At 38.5% G+C, this 24,143-nt stretch overlaps 5 protein-coding genes across 5 annotated transcripts; 4 read left to right on the top strand and 1 right to left on the bottom strand.

The window, feature by feature from the left end:
- The first annotated feature begins 155 nt into the window (after positions 1-155).
- Positions 156-2,764, top strand: LOC306897688 (lipopolysaccharide-induced tumor necrosis factor-alpha factor homolog). Its single transcript, XM_079462651.1, has 5 exons — positions 156-440; positions 1,236-1,330; positions 1,901-1,987; positions 2,124-2,271; positions 2,436-2,764. Exons 1-5 carry the CDS (start codon positions 316-318, stop codon positions 2,539-2,541), a joined length of 561 nt encoding a protein of 186 aa, XP_079318777.1. The 5' UTR covers positions 156-315; the 3' UTR covers positions 2,542-2,764.
- A 2,498-nt stretch (positions 2,765-5,262) lies between these two features.
- LOC306897690 (lipopolysaccharide-induced tumor necrosis factor-alpha factor homolog) lies at positions 5,263-11,773 on the top strand. Its single transcript, XM_079462653.1, has 7 exons — positions 5,263-5,486; positions 6,797-6,892; positions 7,432-7,476; positions 7,724-7,783; positions 8,393-8,485; positions 8,607-8,754; positions 8,935-11,773. Exons 2-7 carry the CDS (start codon positions 6,808-6,810, stop codon positions 9,038-9,040), a joined length of 537 nt encoding a protein of 178 aa, XP_079318779.1. The 5' UTR covers positions 5,263-5,486; positions 6,797-6,807; the 3' UTR covers positions 9,041-11,773.
- Positions 11,774-12,237: 464 nt separating this feature from the next.
- On the top strand, positions 12,238-17,132 carry gprc5bb (G protein-coupled receptor, class C, group 5, member Bb). Its single transcript, XM_079462630.1, has 4 exons — positions 12,238-13,018; positions 13,971-15,041; positions 15,108-15,214; positions 15,307-17,132. The coding sequence occupies exons 2-4, from the start codon at positions 13,973-13,975 to the stop codon at positions 15,349-15,351; spliced, it is 1,221 nt and encodes a 406-aa protein (XP_079318756.1). The 5' UTR covers positions 12,238-13,018; positions 13,971-13,972; the 3' UTR covers positions 15,352-17,132.
- Positions 17,053-20,174, top strand: knop1 (lysine-rich nucleolar protein 1). The gene is made up of 5 exons (XM_079462620.1): positions 17,053-17,132; positions 17,567-18,759; positions 18,859-18,918; positions 19,020-19,073; positions 19,152-20,174. Exons 2-5 carry the CDS (start codon positions 17,692-17,694, stop codon positions 19,455-19,457), a joined length of 1,488 nt encoding a protein of 495 aa, XP_079318746.1. The 5' UTR covers positions 17,053-17,132; positions 17,567-17,691; the 3' UTR covers positions 19,458-20,174.
- exosc1 (exosome component 1) lies at positions 20,164-24,108 on the bottom strand. The gene is made up of 8 exons (XM_079462646.1): positions 24,029-24,108; positions 22,998-23,113; positions 22,818-22,892; positions 22,413-22,501; positions 22,179-22,212; positions 22,052-22,102; positions 21,543-21,627; positions 20,164-21,463 (listed from the first exon to the last, which is right to left on the bottom strand). The coding sequence occupies exons 1-8, from the start codon at positions 24,054-24,056 to the stop codon at positions 21,357-21,359; spliced, it is 585 nt and encodes a 194-aa protein (XP_079318772.1). The 5' UTR covers positions 24,057-24,108; the 3' UTR covers positions 20,164-21,356.
- Between the last annotated feature and the right edge of the window lie 35 nt (positions 24,109-24,143).

The following is a 24,143-nucleotide window of genomic DNA, read 5'->3' as shown; positions in this document are numbered from 1 at the left end:
TGTGCTATAAGACGATAAAGAACACATATTGAAATGTACCATAACATGCTGGTATTTTAATTCCAACTGGCTGACTTCATTGGAAAAACTCTCATTGAATCACCATAACAACAGTGACCACATGCATTCAGTTAAGACAAGCCAAGAATTCTTGCACATGATTAGTCAAGGGAAAAGACACCATCTCAAGGAAACACTGATCACCGTGATGGTGACTTTTTATTAGCTGGGAACGTTCTTGAAACATAAAAAACTGGACATTTATAAAACCTCTAGGAACGTTCTTATAACAAACTGTTGTTAGCTGGGAAGTGGATGAAGATTATACTTCAAGCTCCACCCCACATATACAGCACTAACCCTCCCTTTCCATTACCAACACCACATGAAAGTGTCAACATATACTTCATACAAGGCTTTCTTTCACCTGCTGCAGGAAGGTATGTTAAGATCAAAATTCTTCATTTGTCTTTGATTATAATATAAAACACTTCTGAGTTTGGACACTACTGTTAAGTAGACTGAAGTGTATTTGAGCAGTTCCCTGGTCTGACTTGCTGTAATTCAACCAAATTTGACTTAAATAAGCATTAATATTATACACAATATCTGTCACAGTCTAGACCATATACAGTTTTGGTACTGTTTTCACACCATGGGACTATTCAATATGTCAGGCAATGTACAGGCAGATGGTTGTTATTGCAGATATTAAGCTGCTTGTACATGATCCCTCACATATAAAATATCATGCATGTTATTAAAAGACATATTTATATTTAGTTCATCAAAAAAACCTGTCAAAATGATTTGCTGCATCTGGGTTACGGTGTGTTATTAGTTTGGAGCGGTTGTTATCTGGGAATAATGACCATGCAAATGTCGCAACTGGCCAATTGGAATAATTATGAATAATAAAGACGATGCAAAAATTCTTGGCATCGATAAGAATCCCATTAAGTTGTGTTTTCTTTGTTTCTTTATTGAGCGTTGTACCAAACCTCTTTAATTGCCTTTAATTTGTTAAGATGTCACAGGGAGACAAATAGTGTTTGTGTGAGCAGGTGGACTGGAAAGATAAATGGATTCATGAAATGTTCATATTGACGTGCACATATTTCAAATTGTCCTCCTAATCCATCATTCCATCATAGAGACAAATGTAAAAGTTGGGCAGACCTGATTTTCTTTGCAAGTCAGTGATTCAATTCAATTCAATTCTGTTGCTTTTACAGACCTTTGATAATGGAGAAAGGAATGCATCCCCCTCCATATTCCGGGTCTCAGGATTCCTATCCAGTTCAACCAGTTGCATACCAACCTCAACCAGGTGAGGTTTTGCTTGGCAAGTTTAGGTTTTAAGTTTGTTTGTCATTTCTAAGCAACAGTTCATTGCCAATGCTTAATGTGAGGCTCAGGCATTCTACAACGGTAAACATAAAACATAAAAACAGTCATTTAAGACATTCTACAATTTAGTTACAATATATACAATATATTGTTACAATTTATATACAAATATATAAAATTGTATGCACTTATGTAAGTAAAGTGCATATCCTGACAGTCAACGGCGTAAATTGGGCAATAACATTATTTGAACAGACATGGAAAGTCATAGCTACGACAAAACTTTGAGGATCAAAAAATATTCACATATTAGATGTCACTAAACATTCATGTGATACACAGTGAGCCAAACTTTATTTTAAAGTGGATTAGCCAGGCACGCAATGAACAGGAAACATTCTCACAACGTTCTATAAAGGATCTCTCAAAGTTATTAAAAAAAACGTCCTTCTAACATTGTTGGTTATCATTTAAAATGTACAAAAAACGTTTGAAAAATGTTCTTGGAACATAATGTTTTTCTTTCATTGGTTGTGACCTTTTTTCACAGGTGTGATGGGTTCAGTTTACCCCGCTCAGCTCAATCAGGGGATGATGAATTCTGTAGCCCCTGAAGACCACTCTGCACCTGCTGTAGGTGAGCATTTATGTATTTGTTTACTTAAACATAGATGGTGATGCTGCCCAACCAGTAGGACTTTGCTATTCAGGATACACACAAAGCTGGGTGTTGGTAACAAACATACATAAACATTTGTTGTTTGTGTGCGTAGTCACACAGATAGTGGCTGTGCTGCCAATCCTGAGCGATGTACCAGGGCAGATGAAATGCCCTCACTGTCAGCAACAAGTCATCACAGAGACGAGACATGTCAACGGCCTGCTCACCTGGGCCATCTGTGGAGGTCTCGCTATTTTGCTGTAAGAAACCACATTCACTTTAATCACATAAATGAGATACTAACATTCTGAGGTTCAGTAGTGGGACTAAATACTAACAAACACTTCTTTGAGGCTACGTTTATAAAACATACTTCACAATGCACACACTGAGAAACTGAGATAGTTTCCGTTGTGTCTTGCAGAGTTTGGCCCTGTTGTTTGATTCCCTTCTGTGTTGACGCCTGCAAAGATGTAGAGCATCGCTGTCCAAACTGCAAATGTGTCCTTCACTTGCACAAACGCATGTAACCTGTTCTGAAACACATCACCAGCAACTTAAGATGAATGAGCATAGACTGCACCAAAGACAAAATATTGGTTTTCAACCACTCAATTTCTTTCCTGAAAGTGTGATGTCTTAAAATACTTTAAAATACTTTAATATTTAAGAATACTAAATATTTGACTTTCTTTTCTTTTTGCACAATATGTGTTTTATGGATCTGTATGTTTGAATAAATTGTATTATTCCAAAAACATCTCAAAGGTCTTCTTTTTCCAACAAATACAATTTATAACGAATAGATCAGTGTATTCAGCATAGACATGGAGTTTCACATTTCTATATTTAGATCATGATTATTAATTAACTTGCATTATAGGTCAAAGTAACACAGGTACCAAAAGATGCAACATTCTTCATCTCACCAATGAAGGTTTCATCTTCTGCTTTGAGTCTACATTGATCCATCAGATTCGCCACCAGATGGTTTGTGAGCACTACACATTGGAGTGTTCAGCACAAAACACATATCACAGTTAGTAATGCACAAAAATGGCGACCATATTGTCACGATTATTTTAAACACAACTAATAATCACGGTTATTCTGTCGCTGAACAATTCCCAGTTTTGTTGTGACACAATATCTCAAGGCATTTAACTCCAAAAAATGAACAATATCTGACCGTGTTGTGCTTGCTGTCAGTACATAGTCCCACACGGATCTTTAACACCAGTACCTGTTCCTAACTGATGTAAACATTAGTATGCATTTTTATTTGAACACAAGAGTGCACAATAGATTTCAACTGATGTTCTGCTCACAATTGGTCATATCTTTTTTTTCAATAGATGTGTGTGTGCATGTTTCTGATCATATTTCCAGTCCTTAGCTTGAGGAAGTTGTCAATGGAGGATGTTGCTAGCAACGCCAAGGTCATCGGTTAGATTCCAGGGATTGCACATAGTTTTTTTTAATACTTAGTTTAATGCAATGTAAATCGCTTTGGATAAAAGCCTCTGCCAAATGCATAAACGTTTTAAAAATGTATAGACAATGTAATGGGAACAGAAATTGTTTGCAAACATTATATTACAACATTATTAAAATCTTGTGCAGTTTTACAGAATGGAATGCTGTGAGAAATACCTAATACCTACAATACATTAACTCACGCTTTTAGCACTTACCATGTATCATGATTGTTTGTTTGTTACTAAGATACAAAACAAACAAAATACACACAGACATTGTTATAAGTCATACGTAATAGCTGCGGGCACATGTGACTAAAGATGGGGTAACACGCTATTTCACACATTCTGAATTATTTACACCGTTAAACAAGCTGTACAGCCTGCTCCGCCCTGGCCGCCTGCACAGCCTGCTCCGCCTGATTGGGTTTTGGATTTCTTGCCTTGTTCCCTCTCTGTGTATGACCCCTGCCCGTTATTTGGATTACGCATTTGGATTACCCTCTAATAAAGCTGCAATTGGATCTCACCTTCAAGTCTCGGAGCAGTTCAATTCATACAATTTAAGAAATATTAATAATACAAACTAAACATAGACTATGTACAGTACTGTATATGATATCTATATATGCGCCTGTCTGTTGTACGTTAGCAGTGCACCGCATTTGTGCACAGCAGAGAACAGAAAACAGAACAAAAAATTAAGAAAACCGCCAATGTCAGCAACCAAACAGATCTCATCCCCCGTAGTATTATTTTCCCTTCTATGGCAGTAAATGGGTGATGAGATCTGTTTGGTTCCATCCTTGAGTATTGTTGAAAACAAATTGGGGGTTGGTGCTTGGAGTAAAAAAAGGTTGAGAATCCCTGATTTAGATGTTTAACATTCAGCTTTTATCTTTCAATCTTCCGCTCAACCAGAAACAGTGAAATGCGCCTTCCTCTATGGCTGGTGAAAGTAAATAGTCAAGTAAGTAGTCAACATTCTATGTCCGCGACATTCTGGAACTTCACCAGTGTGTTTAACACTTCAAAAACACACTCTTAAAAATAAAGATGCTTAAAAGCTTCTTCACAGCAATGCCAAAGAAACGGACCATTTTTGGTTCCACAGAGAACCATTCAGTCAAAGGTTCTTAAAAGAACCATCTCTTTCATTCCTTTTCATAATCTAAAAAATCTATTTGTGCAACAGAAAGATTCTTCAGATGAAAGGTTCTTAATTGAACCATTTAGACAAAAAAGTTAAGCACCTTTATTGTCAAGAGTGCATGCTTGCTGCATTACGTTTTTAAAAATGTCAATGTTGAAAATGGTGTGGGGGTTTGAAGTAACAAGTTTTTTTATGTTGTCCACATATTCAGTTTTGATCGTTTTGTTTGTTTTAGCGTCAGTGGTTGTTGCTCCTTCACCATATGAACCACAACCAGTCCAGGGTTTAGTTCCTGTGACTCAGACAGTCCAGTATGGACCGATGCCCGGGGCAGGTTGTATTATTACTTTGAATTATGACACTATCTGTAACTCTAGATGATTTGTAGGCTCCAGGCCATAATATCCAGCCTAAGATCAGCTCGGAGATATTTAACATCAATGAATCAAAAATGTTTAATAAGAATCTCGTTTTGAACACTAGAGGGCACTCTAGCTTACAATTGATTTCCCGTTTAGATTTGTTCATGTCATTGTTTAATAGATGTGTCAGTGCATTCTTCCCAGCTGTACCTCCTCTCATCCAATTTTTCTTGTACATGTCGCATGGGAACAAATTATATTGTACAGTAAATCATACTGATAAACTAAAGTATTATAATTACAATTGAAGTCACATAAACTAAATTTACGGTGACCCTGTTTGTCATGAATTTGATTGGAATAAAGAAATATCATAAATTGCTCCACCCTCTCTGTCTGTGCCATACTTGTGAATTTAGTCTGTTTTCTGTCTATACTCTCACAGTACGTTTCTATAAAGGAACATCACCCGAAACCCACAGGTATGTGCCATATTCTAATGTTATTTGGTGTTACAAGTTAAAAAAATTTGATCGTTTTAAATATGTTGTAGATATGGTGCCAAAGCTAGTCATGTTAATTTGGTAAGATTACACAGAATGTGTTAGAAATCATTTGGATTTGAATAATAATAACCCTACGTCTATATGGTTCTATGTAAGTTCTATGTACCACGGCTCTTGAAGAGACCCCTCCAGTTTGAGGATGTGAACAATTCCAGCGTTATGGATGTGACATTTCGCGTTATGGATGTGACAAATAAACTCTCGGGGAATGTATTTGTTACCAATGAACTGAACAATTTGTTTATATTTAACTAAACGCTTGTTGATAGAGTTTAAACATCAGAATAATATCAATCTATGCACAAGTTTTCAATTTAAAAAAATTGAAATAAACATGCGTTATGGGTGTGACATAGAAAGGAGGGTTTTTGGGGAGATGACAAACTTTGTGATTTATTTGAATAAAAATGTGCAAACAAGAAACAATAATACCCAACAAATGGAGAAGGGAGGCCTCTTCACAGAACTTAAAATAGTTACTTCATTTTTATTTTCATGTGTCAATTCATGAGGAAGATGGGAAGTTATGATGTGACACTTAAAAATTAGTTTTCATTTTTCATATTTTACAAATAAAATTAATAAATAAAAACGCTATTTTATTTGAGATTTGGGAGGAATGATCAAACTGACCATTGTACCCAAACATGTACATATAAATAGTAAATTTAGAAAAACTTCAACAAAACAAGTAACTCTTGTTATGTTTTGAGGTTTCACGTTTGCTGTTTTGGTTCCTTGTTTGTTTTTATCATCTTGACTTGTGTAGGTCTGTGGGTAAAGAAGTTTCTGCCACACTTGTCACACATATTTACACTATCATTTTTTCCAAACACACATTCTGCCGGTTCATCCATCACTGTCAGTTGGCAATGTTGGCAGACTGGCTGGTCAGGCTTCCCCTGTAAAAAATATCATGCCAACATGACAGCGAGAATGACACTGAGATTTACAGAAAATGAATCTGGCAAAATATTAACAAACACAAACAGAACCAATTTTTGATTGACGTTTCACAAAAGGATTGTTTCTGAAACAAGTGGGTAGTTAAATAATGTGATGTGATGATAAGAATATGTTTAAAGTGTCAGGGACACTTTATTTCTTTTATCGCATTTCTTTAAATGACTTTAAAAGAGCTTCTCGAGAGGGTGGTTACTATCCAATCCATGCAGTCAATGGATCATAAATGGACTGTTTACTAATTCACGCTTTCACATTCACAGGTTATTCACCAATGAAAGATAAACTCCACGCACCGACAGTGGTCCAGACCGATGCTGTCTGCCCTGTCCCGCAGCTCACTTACCCACCTCAAACAGGTTAGCACAAGAGAAATAAAAGATCAAACTAAAAGTGTTTAATACCTGCCCAGTGTCGATCAACTGCTTATGTTTACAGATATGCTTATATTACAGTTCCAGTGACTAACACTTGACGGATGTTTTTTTCTAATAATCGTTTTTGCACAAATCTGATGTTCCTGTGGACACAGATAATTACCCCCCGAACCCCCAACAAACTAGAGACTCATCTACATCCAATAAAACTCACCCATTCTCATCTAAGAGTGGTGGAGGTGCACTTTGTACTATGTGAGTCTCAATGCTTTCATGCAGATCTGCGTGACTCATTCTTTCTGTAGATAATCCACATTCACAATCAATCACATTCCTATCAGTCGGAATGAAAACATTCAAGGCTGCGTATAATATAACTCAGACACTCACTTCCACAGATGTACAGGGTACATGTGAGCATTTATGCTACACAGCTTTATTTTATATTGTTCTGTGTTACTTGGTTTTTCATTCTGAAATGTTTCTGTAGATTTCCAACATCTAGTTTTTCTTTTTTTTAGAATCAGCTTCTCCACCTCCGTACAGTGAAGGTAGATTCAGTGAAGGTAGATTCGCTTTCTATTATAGGATTCTGGTTCACTATACTAGTACATAGTACATACTACAAACAATTCATAGTTGATCACATTGGACATAAGATGTCCCATAACGTTCCACATTTATGCCATCATGTTGCAATCAAGGATAAAGCTATACAAATAGCTATATAAAAGATAAAAAGTATATCAAGTCAAATTATGAAAACTATAGCAGTTTTGCCATCTACTTCCTAACTTTGTTTTATTGTTCCAGTCCCTCAGTACACCTCACCACAGTACAATCCACAACCGCTCCACCAACAACACGGACACGGTACAGTCCAGTGTTCATCTACAGCTGAGCATTGATGCTTCAGTTTCACTGTTTTATTTTACTCTCATAAAATGTAAGCAGCTTTATATTGTAAAATAAACCAGTGCGGGGTATTCTCACAAAGCCTGGTTTCAAGATGGACAGTTAAACAGAATTTTCTTAAAAACACTCACATCAACAAATGTCCTTTTTATTCATTAAAATCAAGGTAAAAGTTGTATTTATTATTTATGATTGCACAACATTGCACTTTCGGTTTTTTATCACAGCACACCATGTTTATACCTTTTTTCAAAGTTTCACTGAATTAGATTAACATGCATTATTTAAATATGTGTCAGTGAGAATAAGTGCTCTTGCATGGCTTTAGTAAACATAAATTGTATTTTTACATTGTTGGCTCTATAGGAACCCCCATGTGTTTTGATGTTTTTTTTTTAGTTCCATTGCCTGCTGTCACCTGCATAAATCGTAACACCTAATGCAACAAAAACAGCCCAGTTCTCATCTATAATAGGAATGTGAATAGCTGCATATGCTCAAACAAATGTGATATCATTCAATGAGATCTCCTTCATTCAAATATCTCTGTGGATTTTTACTCTACAGATTATAGGATTGGTCCACCACCAGGACCAGAGCCTATCAGGTCTCAAGTGTATATCACCCAAGTCCCACAGCTGGCAGTTACGTCTGTTACATGTGAGCCGTTTTTAGAGTTTCACCGTGTATTCTAAGACCCAAAATTACTGTGTTTTGTGTCCATAATGCAAAAATTCTTGATTGTATTGTACATATTTTTCATTTTTTCCTGCGTACGTAGCCGTTCATGTGGTCGTTGCGCCACCCCCTCTGAGGGATGTACCGGGTCAGATGAGATGCCATCACTGCCAACAGCAGGTTGTCACTGAGACCAAAAACATCAATGGCCTGCTCGTCTGGGCCATCTGTGCCGGTCTTGGCTTTTTTTTGTAAGAAATCACTATTATCACCATAAACCATAAATTGTCGTGCCACAAAACCCTTTGCAGAAACTCAAAATCCACTAACTAGTTCTTCTTGTAAATACTGCTAAAGTCAGAGTGACACGATGGGAAAACAATAGCTTTTGCTCTGCTGTACGCACTGACAGATTTTGTTGTGCCTTTCAGGATTTGGCCTTGTTGTTTGATTCCGTTCTGCGTGGATGCTTGCAAGGACGTAGAGCATCGCTGTCCACAGTGCAAGACCCTTGTCTATGTACACAAACGAATGTAGCTTTTACTATGAAAAAGATCTTGACTAAATGAACTATTCAACACAAAGTGTACCAGACCCTTGTTTTAACCTTTAGTCCGCATTACTAGAATGCCTAAATTGTATATTTAAATGTGCCACCAGGGCATTTCACAGGCTTTTAGATCTATTATCTTAAAATAAGACGATCGGCATGATAATGATCATGCATTATATTTCTAATTGCTGTTTTGCACAACACACTATGTTTATTCTTTTTTTGTGCTAATTTTGTTCTATTCAATTGTTTTTACATGAAGTCTGAATATGTGGCAGAAACAATAAGAGTTATTCTATGGTGTAAAAAAACACTCACTTCAAGTCTTTCCCTATAAACAAACACATCAAGACTAACAGTAGCCGTATTTGATTCTTTTCTTTATTTAAATGTTAAAACAGTGGTGGTGCAAGTGATTTTGACAAGCCAACATTCACATAAGTTGACCCACATTATAATGTCTGAATACCTTTGCTCTGTAGTCAAGAAAAGAAAACCAAAGGCCTATAAACCAGTTCATCTAGATTTGATGAAGGATGAGGGTGTGGATAACAGGGTTAGGACTTCAATGTAGCATACTTTCATAATAAGGTCTACACCGTCACTTCATGATGCTATCTGTCACGTTTATCTTTAATGTTCGTTTTGATTTTTATCTTTTTTTGGTCATTGACTCAATAACTTAAATTTTTTGCATTATGTGTAGGATTGTCGTTTATTGACAATGACCGGTATGTTGTGACACGTAGCATTGCATAGTCAGAATGTAATGTTTCTCAAATGATTATTCTAATCAGAGTTTATTTCACCGTTTAACAGTGTCTCGAATATAAATGCACTAGAAAGATGATGATAATACGGATGAATTGGGAAGCAGAAAGGGCACCATGGAGTAACCAAATAAATAACTTCATTCTGTGTACATTTTCACACGGAAATAGAAAGAGTCAAGGGATAAAGCCAATGCCATCCAAAAAGAGACATAAGGTCTCCATCTAGTGGCTGGTAAATAAAATTAAATAATATAAAATGACGATTTCTTTAAAATGTTCTAACTGCAAATAGGTATTAAATCTGGTGAGGTTTATTATTAGTTTGTTTGAGATGAATTAAATGACGTTATGCTGTGATTAATGTATTTTCTGCAAGAAGAGAGTAATGATGAAACAGTGTTGTGACAGAGCCTGAGGGGTTTCCTCTCACTGTCTCACATTCTTCTCTCTGTATGAGGATTAATGTCTGTAAAGCTTGACTTGACCTGACTGTGTCGTATAAAGACACAAAGGAAAGGACAGGGCTGCGTTTCCCGATAACATTGTCTCTTGTCGTGCTAGGAAGACTCTAAAGGAAGATCTAAACTATACCTTTGTGTTTCCCGAACTATACCTTTACGTGCCACGTTAAGAGGTGCTGTCCACGGCGGTGGTGCTGAATGAATGGCTATCGATCGCTCGACAATCGATTATTCAATGTATACAGACTGATTTGTGTGAGATAGCGACGTTCTTTATAAAAATCACTTTAGAAATAGTTGAAGTTGCATTTATTAGGACTCATGGGATAAAAAATAAACCATATTACAAACTTAATCCAACCATGGATTTTATTTCATTGTGAAATCAATGTGCGAACCCGCAATCTCATGCCCAAATGTCTCAACACGTTACACTAACTGGCAGTATATGGTCATTTATATTAAAGCTTCTCAAACTTTGGGTCATACGGAGGGTCACGACATGCTTTCAAAAAGTTTTTCACGCAACTAACAATTCCACTTGTATAGTTCACACGTTTATTGTGCTTGCTCACTTGATGCTCAAATTGTGTGTTTAGAGCACGAAGCATGCGTTTATTAAAACATATTCAACATTATGAATCACACTTACAATATCAAAAGGAATAATATAAACAAGTATGCCATAATTGATCAGCCCTAAAATGTGGTATTTTGATATTGCAGTTAAATGTTTTTATTCATGTCAAGACATGGAAAAATACTAAAAGTGAGTTAATGTGTGTCTAATTTAAAAGTGTGTCATGAGATACCTTTCATTATACCTGTGTTCCGTTAAGAAGGTTTAGGGAAACGCAGCCCAGGACTTTCACCCAATACAGTTGGATGTGAATGCTTGAATTTCCTTTTTCTCCTATGAACTCTTTATGAATGCAGGAATGTTAGTTAAGCAACTCAATTTACTTTTCTTTATACCTAACATCTTGATGTTGTGATATAATTTATCATCATGGCTTATTCGTTTAATTAACTGTTATGAAGATTTTTTGTTGTTGTATGTTGTTGGCATAAGGGCAGCTGGTCAGCTCAGGTCTGTCCTCTGTGTTCTAATGACCCCTCGCGTGGAGAATTACTACAGGCTTTACCAGCTCAGCCTCTTTTACCCAAGATGTAATGTATGTTTAGCAGCTTTAAATGTTTAAGATCTGTATCATGCAACAAAGAGAAATAAACTAAACATTAGTCGTAAAAATATACTGTCAACAAATATGGGATCTGCTCATCTGCTGACACAGGGTCAGGAACTGATATGAATGCAGCTTAACCTGCTTCCTCTCTCTCTCTGTCTCTCACTCACTCACTTTGTGTGTGTCCTCGGGCAAAGTGTTTTGTAGACATTAGTAATGTGTGTTCATGGTTGAATGCCTGGCATCTTCAAAGAAAAACTGTCTGTAACTCATAACTATTGGAATAAATATAATAAGATATTTTAGATATTTTGTTTCAGCTATATTTTAACTTTGAATAAATGAGGCATTTATACAGCACTTTATTGTGTATTGCTGTACACCCAATGTGCTTTACAATCATATAAAGGTGTCTCTCCTCAACCACCACCAGTGTGCAGCATCCTTAAACAAATGCTATTATAAACATATTTGTGGTCCATATTAATAGCTCTACACATTCCTCACATTTAAGAATAACAAATAGGTGGAGGTAGGGGTGCGAGTGACGTTGCTGTCTATTACTCTGTGATTGGTCTGATATTGATACCGATCTACTCTTATCGCTTGTATTGGCATTTGTAAATTGTGTTGAATTGTTAGAACTGTGTCCACACATCATGAACTGTAAGGAGAGGACAGGTCGCTCTGATGGCTCCTGCTACCATTGGGAAGGATTATTGTAAGGCTACTTAAAGAGACACTTACACACTTATGACCTGAAGCACCAATGTCTCCATTACATAAGACTATCTTAAGACATTCAAAGAGGACACGCACCTGGCAGTTGACTAAAACAGAAAGAGGTATCTGAGTCATCTGGACAATGTGACGCGCAGAAGTCTCTGATTCAGAAGGGTTAGCGGAGTTTGCTTTTGTTTATTTATAAGTCATGAATCAGTGGATTAATATGGACATGGATGCATTTCAAATCTAAGTAGGCCTATGGACTGCAGCAGTCCAGTGACGTCTGTATTGAATCGGACGTGAATTGTACCTCCAGTGCACCCTGATCCAAATCAAACCATTACAGTGGAGGACACATCCACGAGCGCTTTCTGCTGAGAGAACAGGAGAACATTTAACTCCATCACGAGGAAACTGACTGAGGATGTGAGAGAAAAGAAAAGAGGAAAAAAGAAAAGGATCACTACAGATGTCGTGTGTGTGTGTGTGTGTGTGTGTGTGTGTGTGTTGTGACGCTGTCTGGCGCACACCAATGACTATTTCTTTGCGTTTCCTGTCACTGTTTTTGGACTATTGAACACGAAGACCCACGGGAGAAGACTCGTTTGGATGCCATGTCTGTAAATCACCGTGCATTCGTCAGGATATGTGAAGATAGCCCAATTCCCACACGATAAAATCATGTATTGCGCGAAAAATAACATATATTGTTAGTCGCGCGCCTTGGATATGTTTTGATCAAAAACTATTCTGCACGAATAAAACAAAACACAGATCAGCGCTTGAATGCTTTAAATACAATCTACATCAACAAGGTGAGTAACAAGCCTTTTCGTCATAGCTGACGGTGTTTTGTGTTGTTTAGAGAAACTGTGCGTGCGCGTAAAAGGACTGTTGTGATTTTTGCGCATTGATTGTTATTTTTGTTCTGTCGTGGTTGGAGGTCATTATGAATTCGACACAAAAGTTTTATAAATATGTTAAAAGATCACCGTGTGCCTGTGTGGCAATCAGCGATTGTTCTTTCGATACAAATCGAGATCGCCTCCATCTAGAGCAGCCCACGCGCGCCTCTGGTTGCCATAGCAACTGCTGTCGGTTTTAAAAGGTACAAGAGGATGCGCGTCGAGGCGTTATGTATACACGCAGCTTTTACAAGTGAACAGACTGGTTAGTCGGTAAAGTCTTTATTTCACAAGGCACACAATATTTAAAGCTGGCAACAACGTCTTCTGCGGATTTTGAGGACAAACAACGTTACAAACAGACGACAAAACCAGAAAATCCAAGCCATCAGTTGCTGTATGAATTCACAAAATGTTTTGCATTCTGTAGAAAATTCTTGTATTTGGGAAAAAGCAAATAAAAGATGTGAGTGTGGTAATAAAACCACATTCATGTTATTCATTTCTACTATTTTACAGAATAATACAGAAACATTAAGGATTCGTTTAAGAGCTGATTGGTTTGGTTTAAAGGGATAGTTCATCCAAAAATATCAAAACATTCACTCACCCTCATGTCATGCCTTTCTTCTGCAGAAGAATAAAGATATTTTAAAGATATTAAAATAAATGTTGAGAAATTTTTCTAAATAACTAATTTTGTGTTTCACATAAGAAAGAGTCATATACATGTTTTAAATGACATGAGGGTGAATAAACGATGACAGATTTTTTTTGGGTGAACTATCTAAACACCTCTAGTGAAAAATGAATAAGCTACTTAAAGTGATTTACTGACTCTGTCTCTCATTGTCTCTCACAGGCATGGCTCTGAGACCCACCCTCATCTTTATCCTCTCTCTGATTGGCTGTTGCACTCTCGAGGACACACCTCAGGTTACGGCTCCCCCCCCTCCTCGAGGATGTGGGGCCTTTGTGGACCCGCCCTACCGTCTTCTGTGTGACCTGGAGTCCGTATGGGGCGTGGTTCTAGAAGCCGTAGCGTTTGGTGGTACTGTATCATCTTTGATTCTAATTGTGACTCTCTTAGCCAAGCTCAAAAGGGTGACTGAACCCGAGAAGCGATGCGGCGTTGGTCCTCTCCTGCTCCTATTGGCCGGAACAGTGGGTCTTTTCAGCCTATCCCTGGTCTTCCTGGTCGGGCGTGGCGAGGTACTGTGCGGGGTGCGTCGAGGCCTTTGGGGGACGTTGTTTGCGCTGTGTTTCTCGTGTTTGCTGGTGCAGGGAGTACGACTGAAGAAGCTGGCCGCAGGGAGACGGAGCCCTGCTGGGAGCTCTCTCGCCGGATTGGCTTTCGGACTGACGGTGGTCCAAGGGATCATCGCTGGGGAGTGGCTGCTACTGACGGTGGTCCGCGAGGGACACGAGGCCTGTGATTACCTGCCTTTAGACTTTGTGCTGGTGTGTTGCTACGCTGCAGTGCTGTTGCTGGCGGCCAGCATGTTGTCGTTGGGCATCGTCCTGTGTGGAGGCGGCAACAGGGAGGAGTCCAACAGGAAGAGAATGAAATGGAGGTGTAATGGCGTCTGGCTTTTCCTGTCGTGTCTCACGTCTCTTCTCGTCTGGGTCGCCTGGCTCACGCTCTATCTGTACCGCAACGCTGTCATCGCAACTGTGCCAAAAGACTGGGACGAGCCAGCTCTGGCGGTCGCCTTGGTGACAGAGGGTTGGGTGCTGCTGTTATTCCATGCCATCCCAGAAGCTCACCTGTGTTTGCGTCCGGCCGATCAGAGGAATGCAGATGTGGGGCAGAACTACTACGACACCCCTCAGCCTCAAACCGTGCAGGGTTACCATGAAGACGAGAGGACGACCAATCCCAGAGCTTCGTATGCAGAGAGTCAGGCGTACTCTGTGGAGGAGCATAGCACAGGTACTTTGAAACCAGTTTTTGTTCTGCATGTGTTTGCGTGTGTTTGTTTCACGTATCGTTTGGTAGTTCTGCAGGCTGGCGGTTATCATAACGGGTTGATGCGACCTGCTGTGCCGTTCCGAAGTCATGTTTATCAACCCACTGAGATGGCCTTGCTCATGAATGCAGGAACGGTGAGTGTTAATACGCTAAAAAACAAGCACACAAACAAGCCCATGAACAAACATCAAAATACGTATTTTTCTCTTTTTATCGTGCATTTCAGATCCCAACTGCCCCTCCTAACTTTACCGGAAGGCATCTGTGGTGAAAGTGGTTACCATGGCAATAATGTCCTCTTCCTCCCTGCGAGGATGCACTTTGAGTGACTTGGTCAACAGGCACTTTAAAAAAGGTGAAGTGTGTCATTTCTGTGCCACCAACCGGTTAGTTTGAGAGACAGTGTTAGCAACATAGGCTTAACCAATAGCATGAGTCTGGGGTTGGGACTATCAGTCTCAGCCTCAGATGACATGCAGATTGCCCAGTCTGGTCACCCTGACGTATTTTGCACATGTATAACGTCAAACCCTAAACAAAATCGGCGGGTACTGACCCGACTTTACTTGTCAATCAAACCATCACTTTTGGGAGAGAATAAATTCACCTGCAAACTGTCTTGCAATTTTGTTTGATGCCACAAGTGTCACAGAAATTATACTTCACCTTTACGGTTCCATGTTAATAATGTGGAAATGCTTTTGTCATTAACCCTTGTGAAAATTAACCCTGGTGTTCTTGAAGCATACATGTAAGTATTTTTGGGGTTGTGTTGATCTCCATTTGAATAATTATGATTTCACAACTTTTGTTATTATAGCAAAACCATGGTTACTTTTTGTAATGGGAAGTTAAAGCTGACTTAAATTGTATACACATTTGGAATATGGGGGAAGTCAAATTTTGCACTAGATGTTTTTAAGTGGATCTCTCTTAAGAACATTGGATAAAATAAAATAAAGTACTAGACTCTATGTAAACGTTATTCATTTTTAAGGTAAATGCAGAGATGAAAAACTGCCCATTTGGAGAAAAAGAGAAGACATGAATGAAAGAGTGAAACAGAATGAAGTAAAATTCTGAAAATTGCTTGTGATAACATTTCAGTCATTTCTAGCCATTGAATATACAATCCAAAGCCGTTTAAATGGCTAAATTAATGTATTTATTTGTACAAATTGTTCACTTTTCATTTTTGTTTAAATCACATCCCTGCTGACAAAATACAAAAACGCATTATCTTAGTTTATCTGGTTTATGTTCATAAACCAATCTGTTTGCCATTAAAAAAGTAAATAATATAGTGACGCATTCCTGTAGGATAATCCCAATAAAAACCATTAGAGCTACACAAAGACCATTGAAGTATCCATTTCATCCATCACAATTCCCATTATAACCATAAAACCCATAATGTATTTCTGCAATGGTTTACATTTTTTCAGCAGAGATGCGCATTTTCCAAACTTTGCACGCTTATGGTCAATCTTCACGCAAACTGTACATCTGTTGTTGTATTTCAGAACAGTGAGCACATCTATGACGTGTTTGATATCGTAAGGCAATACCGTGGTTTTCATGTCGTTTCTTCGAGCACACAAAGCAAAGTATGTCGATAAATGCTGGTCGAGATGTGTCCGACTGCGCAGACCGATTTGCGTATTGCGTCCAAATACCGCGAGAGCTGCTACGCAACGTCATACCCCGATTGGTCTGCGCAGCGCCTTATGAATTCAATCAGTGAGAAGGCATAGATAGAAGCACTTTGAACAGGTGTGATAGAAAAGATTGATTTACTCTTTCTATTGTGACGTTGACGTGATTTGCACAGATTCTACTTATGCTTTTATTTGATGTCTATATTTGAAAGAAATCCTAATAAATATATTTGCAGTGTTTTCAAGGCGTCCCTTGTTGCTCTTTGAATAGCGCGCACTCTGGCGGTCGCTGCCAGTATCGTTACCGTTGCCAAGCGCGCGGTAGCGTTGCTAGGGAAGTAGAATCATCGTTTTCCGGATGTAAGTCGAGTGTGAAGAAGGATACACGTGTGGCGTAAGCAATGAAATATATATTTACTTGACACTTAATATGCATAATATGCCCTCGATCTGACTGACTTTGCACGTACTTGTTCGTTTAACCGTTGAAAACATGAAAATTATGTAAACAACTGTCGTTGTCGATTAATGTTTCATGCTTATCTCCCAAACCTTTGAGTAAATCGCTTTCTATTTTGACGTAGCTAACGATCACAAAGACTCACAGGTTTAATTCATTCTAAATTTAAAGCTTGTATATGCTCTTTAAGTTAACGAAATCAACATGCATTTAAAATAAACATTACACTGAACATACATTTAGTGTAATGCAATGAATAACACTAACAATTAGAAATGTGTATATTAAGCATGATTTTAATTACATTTCGCTTTACAAGACATGTCATTTATGTCACAAGTAAGGGTTTTATTTTACTGCCTTTCCAGGAAGTTCCAGCAAAAAAGAACAGAGTATGATCAAAGATAATGCAAAAACCAAGATATGACATTACAGATCTTTCCTGACAAAACTTGACAAGTGTGATCAAACAAGCGGAGCTTTAAATCCAGAGATGGGGGTTGATGGGGCGATCAAAGAGAAGAAAAAGAAGAAAAAAATAAAGGAAGGTGGAGTGGGGACAACTGCTAAAAATGGAGGAACCCAAGATATAACAAAGTATCAGCATGCTTCTGTCCAGACAACTATTAAAACAGAACAGTCAGAGGTAAACATCTGTAAAGGAGAGCAGCATGAGTATGACACTACTGAGAAAAAGAAGAAGAAGAAAAAGAAAAAAGTAGAAGCAAATGAACATGTTGCGTTGTGTCATGATGCGTCCGTCCAGACTGGTGTGAAAACAGAACTGTTGGAAATAAATATCAGCGAAGGAGGCCTAGAGATAAGAGATCTTCATCAGAAAGAGAAAAAGAAGAAGAAAAAGATGAAAAAGGAGTTGGAACACCTCCAAAAGAACATGATGGAAGTCAGCAACAGCGAGGCTGGAGAAAAGATGGATGGAGAGTGTTTAGAGGAATCAAGGATAAAGAAAGTAAAGAAGAAAAGAAATAAACAGATGGAAGAGAGCGTCACAGAGGCCGGAGAGATGAAGAAAATGGACGTGGAGGTCAAAGAGGTTGACGTGGGCCACAGTGGAAAGATAAGCAAGAAAAAGAAAAAAAGGAAAAACATTGAAGAAGAAGAACAAAACCCACAATCAGGGGATGGAGAGGTCCAGAAGAAAAATTTAAAAACTGAAGAAAGTGATGCAGAACCAACAAAGAAAAAGAAGAAAAAAGAAAAGAACGCCAGCTTAAAGACTGAAAACAATAAGGAGAAGAAGGTAAAAGTCAACAAAGAGAAATTGGCTCTAGTAGAAGAAGAGATGAATGAGATAAATGTAAGCACTGAGAAAAAGAGCAAGAAGAAGAAAAAGAGATTAGAAAACCCGGATGAGAGTCAGCGTGAAGCCCCTTCTCCTGTAAATGGGACGAAAGCAAAGACAGGTGATGTCACAGGAGAGAGGAGGTTATTAAAACATAAGATGAAAAAGAGCATCAAGCTGGAGGTTGAGAATTTCATAGAGGAGGAGCTGCAGGAAAACAAGAAGAGTAAACGAAAAGAGAACAAATCCACAGAAAAGGTAAAAACATACAAAAAAATTTAATGGCTCTAATGTGATGTTAAAACACTGTTACACGCAGCTTTTGTATCTCATCCTGTTCACACTGTCCATTATCAGAAAGATGTTGTGTTCCTGTCAGCGAAGCCCGGAAATCAGGATGAGGTTTCTATAGATCAGGTACAGCCTTTTCTCACAGTTTGTGAAGATCATGTCACTTTTACACTCACACACCAGGATCACATAACAGAGGTTTGTAATGGAAATCTTCTGTTTCGCAGGCTCGCCGACTCGCCCTGCAGGAGGACATTGATAAAGAATCGCAGCCAAAACCGGTCAGTTGAGATTGCATCTAAATATCTTCCTTAAAATCATGTGTAAATGATGTGACTGTTGTGCATTGTCTGTTTTAGAATCTTGGCCAGTGGAGCACAGCTCAGTTTGACAGCTCTGACAAACAGGCTAAGTTTATGCGACTGATGGGCGGGTTCAAAAAAAGCAGCCAGCCAATCACAGGAAGCTCCAGGCAGGCAAACATGGCCCTAGGAAATGAAGGTCAACAAACTTTACAGCAAGGCCTTTTGGGAGAATTCGAGCGCGCGCAGAGCCGACATTTGGACTTTAGGAATAAAGGAATTGGATTGGGATTTACACCGCCGTCCAATAAGAAGTTTGCAATTGACGTGAACGCACGCAACTCGATACGATTCGATGACTGAGATTACACTGAAGTGAACCCTCAGAAATTAAAAATATGTCAATTTTGTCTGTCAAGTTGTTGAAAATCTTTTTTTTAAAACAATGGAGAATTTTGATAAAGCACTTAAGTACAGTTTATACATCGGGCAACCTCCGGAATATACAAAAGAACTCCTTAAAAGTATAGGTTTAGTCCATAAGACTTGTCAACTCAAGTCCAGTGCTTATGAGGCCATTTAATAGGTTTTTGTGAAGAAAGGAACAAAATGTACTACTTTTATAGTGTGTTTTTAATGTTGACAGCTGTTGCCAATGTACCCAAGATCCCTCAGAATGTTTCATGTACTGTAAGTATAACAGCATACAGATTGGAATGAGTACAAATTGACGGTTTTATTCTTTTGGTGAACTATTTATGTAACTTGTGACTATCCCTTAATGGGTTTCTAGAAATGCAGGTTTACTTTTTTTATCATGAACACCTGTATCACCTACAGAAGACCCACTGGAGAGCACTGAATCATTGAGTCAGCAGAAGTCAATTAATATAAAGAAATTCAATTTTGTTTTAAAGATCTCAGGGAAAATGTCAAGAGGTGGGTGAGGCGATAGTGATATTGTGTTAAACTAAGCACGGGTAATATTTTTGAGGTGTGTCAACTGTGTCCATTTTTTCAATGCTTTTTTTGTTTATAATGAAACTGCTACATTAAAGCAAACTAAGGCTGAACTTGTGTTAGATGCTTTATTTCTCGTAAACACATGACCTTTTGATTCATTTAGAGACTAAATGACAGAATAGAGAAAATATAAAACAGAGATATTTCCAGGGGAAATCAGCAAAAAAGAACATTTTAAAACAACTTTTTTTCGGTTCATGTGCCTTTTTAGAGTTCGAAAACAGTGTCGCCAAAAACAACCTTGATAAATTTTACTGTACAATTCTTATCAATTCCAGTTTTCTACTTTGAAAATAATCCTGTTGAATCGCATTTGACCCAAAATGGAAGCCTTTTAAGTACGTTCTAGCGTTTTTCAGTGTGACATTTTTTCTTTCACAATAAAAGGGATAATTCAGTCAAAAATGAAAATTCTGTCATGATTTACTCAACCTCAAGGTGTTCCAAACCTGTATAAATCAATTTTGGTATGGTTGAACACAAAAGATATTTGGAAGAATGTCAGCCACTTAGGATTCTCAGTTGCTAACATTCTTCCAAATATCTTTCTTTGTGCTCATCACAACAAAGAAATGCATGCTGGTTTGTAACAACTTAAGGTTGAGCAATTCATGATGAATTTTCCCTTTTGGGTGAACTATCCCTTTATTAACACACAGTACCCCAACCATGTTTCATTACTGTAATGCAAAATATATGCAAAGGGTCATGTAGAAATAAAACACGGTACTACATAATGTTTTTTTCGTCATTTAGTTGACTATTACTTCAGTGGAAAACAAAAGATGATATTTTGATAAATGCTTTCGTAAACGGGGTTCTGTATTGTTTGATTACCAACATTCTTCAAAATATCTTCTTTTGTGATCTGCAGAAAAAACTCATACAGGTTTGGAATGACATATGGGTGAGTAAATCATTTTACATGAACTGTGAAAGATGAACCAGACATAAGATATCCACAAGCTCTTAACCTTCAGAACACATGCTAGGTAATAAGTAGTACAGTGAAACTTCAGAAGCATGTAGTCAACACTAAATGAGTTTCCCTTCCCGTAATGTTTGTAGAAGTTCAAAACAATTCAACATGTAATATTGCGTCACCGCATGCGTGTTAGATGCCTACGTGTCATAAATGCCAGAGCTGCTGACAACATTCTTATCATGTAAAATCGGGACGGCGAGTCTTTGAAGCTGTGTGTTCCAGTGGGTGTGGTTAAAGGACATGGTGGGCTTGTCTCATGCCTGCAAGTACTCCGGCTGTACCCGTGCTACCTTGCGAAACTCTTTAGCGTGTGTGCGCGGACACTGCATCTCACACCAGCTGATTGGGACCATCTGAGCACCTGCGGGAAGATTTGATGGACAAAGCATGAGTAAAGTGGGCATTTGCCTAGTAAAAGCAAAATCAAAGCAGTTTCTCACCAGCTTCACTGTGGGCCACCACAACACCAAGCTCATTCTCAGCTGTAGTCAGCAGGTAGTTCGACTGCACATCACCTAAAGAGATCTGAGGACTTCGGTCAAGGGTCACAAGTTCATTCTAGATACAAGTTTACTTTATAAACAGGAGATATGTATTACAAAATATTGTTTCCCCCATTCATTTTAATTCAATTTTATTTATATAGCGCAGAAAAAACACAGGAAGTTGAAAATAAATTCCAGTGCATAGTATTATGGAAAGAGTAACACCATTCTAATAAGGCAATGTTAGTGGAATTTACAGAGCCCTGAGCTTATCTAATATCAGCAGACTCCAGGCGAGCAAGCCAACAAGGCCCGGTGGCGAGGAACCCAAACTGCAATGATAAATAAATGGAGAAAAAAAACCTCGGGAGATACCAGTCTGGTGCTGATGAGCAACTGCATCTAGTTTTCATTATACAATAAATACATTTCAGAGATTCTCAGAAATTTCGTATCAAGGATACAACTTTAGCAAGGACGATGTCCCCCGGCCTGAAGCTTTTGTGTGTCTCCACCTAAAAAAACAAATGTTTAGCAATTCTTTGGAAGTCATTTCTATGATAGTTTTAAAATAACGTGTCATGAACTCACTTTATCTTTCTCTGTCGCTCTTACATCTTCTCGTCTGGAGACATCAAAACCAAAGTTAGTTAAGATCATATTGAATAAATTCCTTCTAACATTAATACAAATGTTAAAACAGTGAACATATAAAATACAAACTGCTTTGTAAACAACACTTTAACCTCAAGGGTGCAGATATTTGAGACCCTCGGACAGAATTAAGCGTTGTAATGTTAAACGGAGTGCGACAAATCTGCATACCTGATCGTGCCTCTAAAGCGATCTTTCAGCGGTGTCGACCCCACATATAAAATGTGGACTTTAGCAAACCTTGGGTTGATACTTGTCACCTGTGCAGGTACGATAGACATTCACAAACATTTGCATAAATTACACACTTCTCTTTCTAAGGAACACTTCAAATATGAAGAACCTGTCATCATTTTAACACCCTTGTGACATTTCTTTCTTTTGTGGAAGCCCACAGGCAGATTGTTGGTGACTGATGGCCTTTCATTGCATATTTTTCAAGTGAATGGCCGCCAGTCCCTAACCTTCTGCCTCATATGGGTTTAGAACAACATCGATGCGAGTAAATGATGACAGGACTTCAACTTGATCTCATACAGTAATTCAGATATTTCATGCTTTGCTTAGAACGCTCACCTTGCAGGTGACAATGGCACCGACGTCAGGCAAAAGCTGTGCTTCTGTCTCTCTAACCACTGAAATCACCGGGAGCTAAAAAGAAAAGGTTACTCCACTGAACATCCATATTCGATTCTCAAAATGCATAGTGACAGCAAAACATTTATGTTCAACATAAAACCAAGTGACCTAACTGACCTCCTCTCCCTCGTTCTTTCTCAACACGTAACCCGCGAGTGAGGCGAAGATGTATCCGTGCCTCAGATACGTGCCGGTACCGGGAATACAGTCCTCCGTGCTGCAGAGCCTTTCACCTGCAAAAACATCAACATCAACTTTGGGAACCTTGAAATTGGAATTTAAAGCAACATTTCCAGGTATTCTTGTAGAAATGGTTTTCAATGATAGTGAAAGTGAACAAAACTAGTTTTGAAGCTTTATTTTTGTCGCCCCATTCACTTTCTTTGTGTGAAAGAACAGCAAGATGAATTGCACATTATTTAACACCACAGCCTAGCGTGATTTAATCGCAAACATTATCCGTGAACATTAACAACAGGTCTCAAACACAAATATAGACATTTAACCCTAGCAAAAATCTATATGGTTTCACACCCATGCATATCATGCACGTCCACTGTAACCGTGACGCTTAATGTAAGGTTAAATGTAACGCTATTGTGTCACGGGAGCTGCCATTTCAAAACATTCCTTTAATAGTGAATCTTGTAAAGCAAACGAGCTCAATGTAAAGTGGCTTCGGGGCTTAAACAACTGGAGTCATTCATCAGATGCCAGGTTCGTGTACAGGCACATAAATGCTTGACAGCAGCGAGAGCGCCCCAGGCGGTGGGCGGGGCTCGCCAAACACCATTAACACCCTGGTAACTACACTCGGATACAGTGTATGAATACGACCACAGCAACTACGTGACGACAGCAGTGTTGACATATGTTAAGTACAGTTGAACAAGCTTTGATGTTTACAATTTCGCTTATATCATTTTAAAACCGCGCGCGGATGATTCGGCCCTGCAGCAACGCAATACACACCGAGCTGCACGTGAACACTCGGGAGCGATCAGACTCATTTAAAGGTTTACCGACGGCTTTAAAGTTTATAAAATGACAGGAGAGAGCAAAGAAAAGAACATATAACCAAGCTACGCAAATAATGTATCGATAAACAAAACACAACGAGCAGAAAAAGTGTAACTACAGTGACCCACCTGGAACACACAGCTTCATGGGCGACATGTTTTCAAGAAGCGACAGATGCTTTCTGATTGGCCTTTAGTCGAAGGGCAGCTACGCTGTGATTGGCAATGACATAAAGTGTGGTAC

This window comes from Barbatula barbatula, assembly GCF_947034865.1.
Source record: "Barbatula barbatula genome assembly, chromosome: 8".
Taxonomy (NCBI): Eukaryota; Metazoa; Chordata; class Actinopteri; order Cypriniformes; family Nemacheilidae; genus Barbatula; species Barbatula barbatula.
Note: the sequence above shows the minus strand (reverse complement) of the source record. Positions and strands in the feature narration are given on the sequence as shown.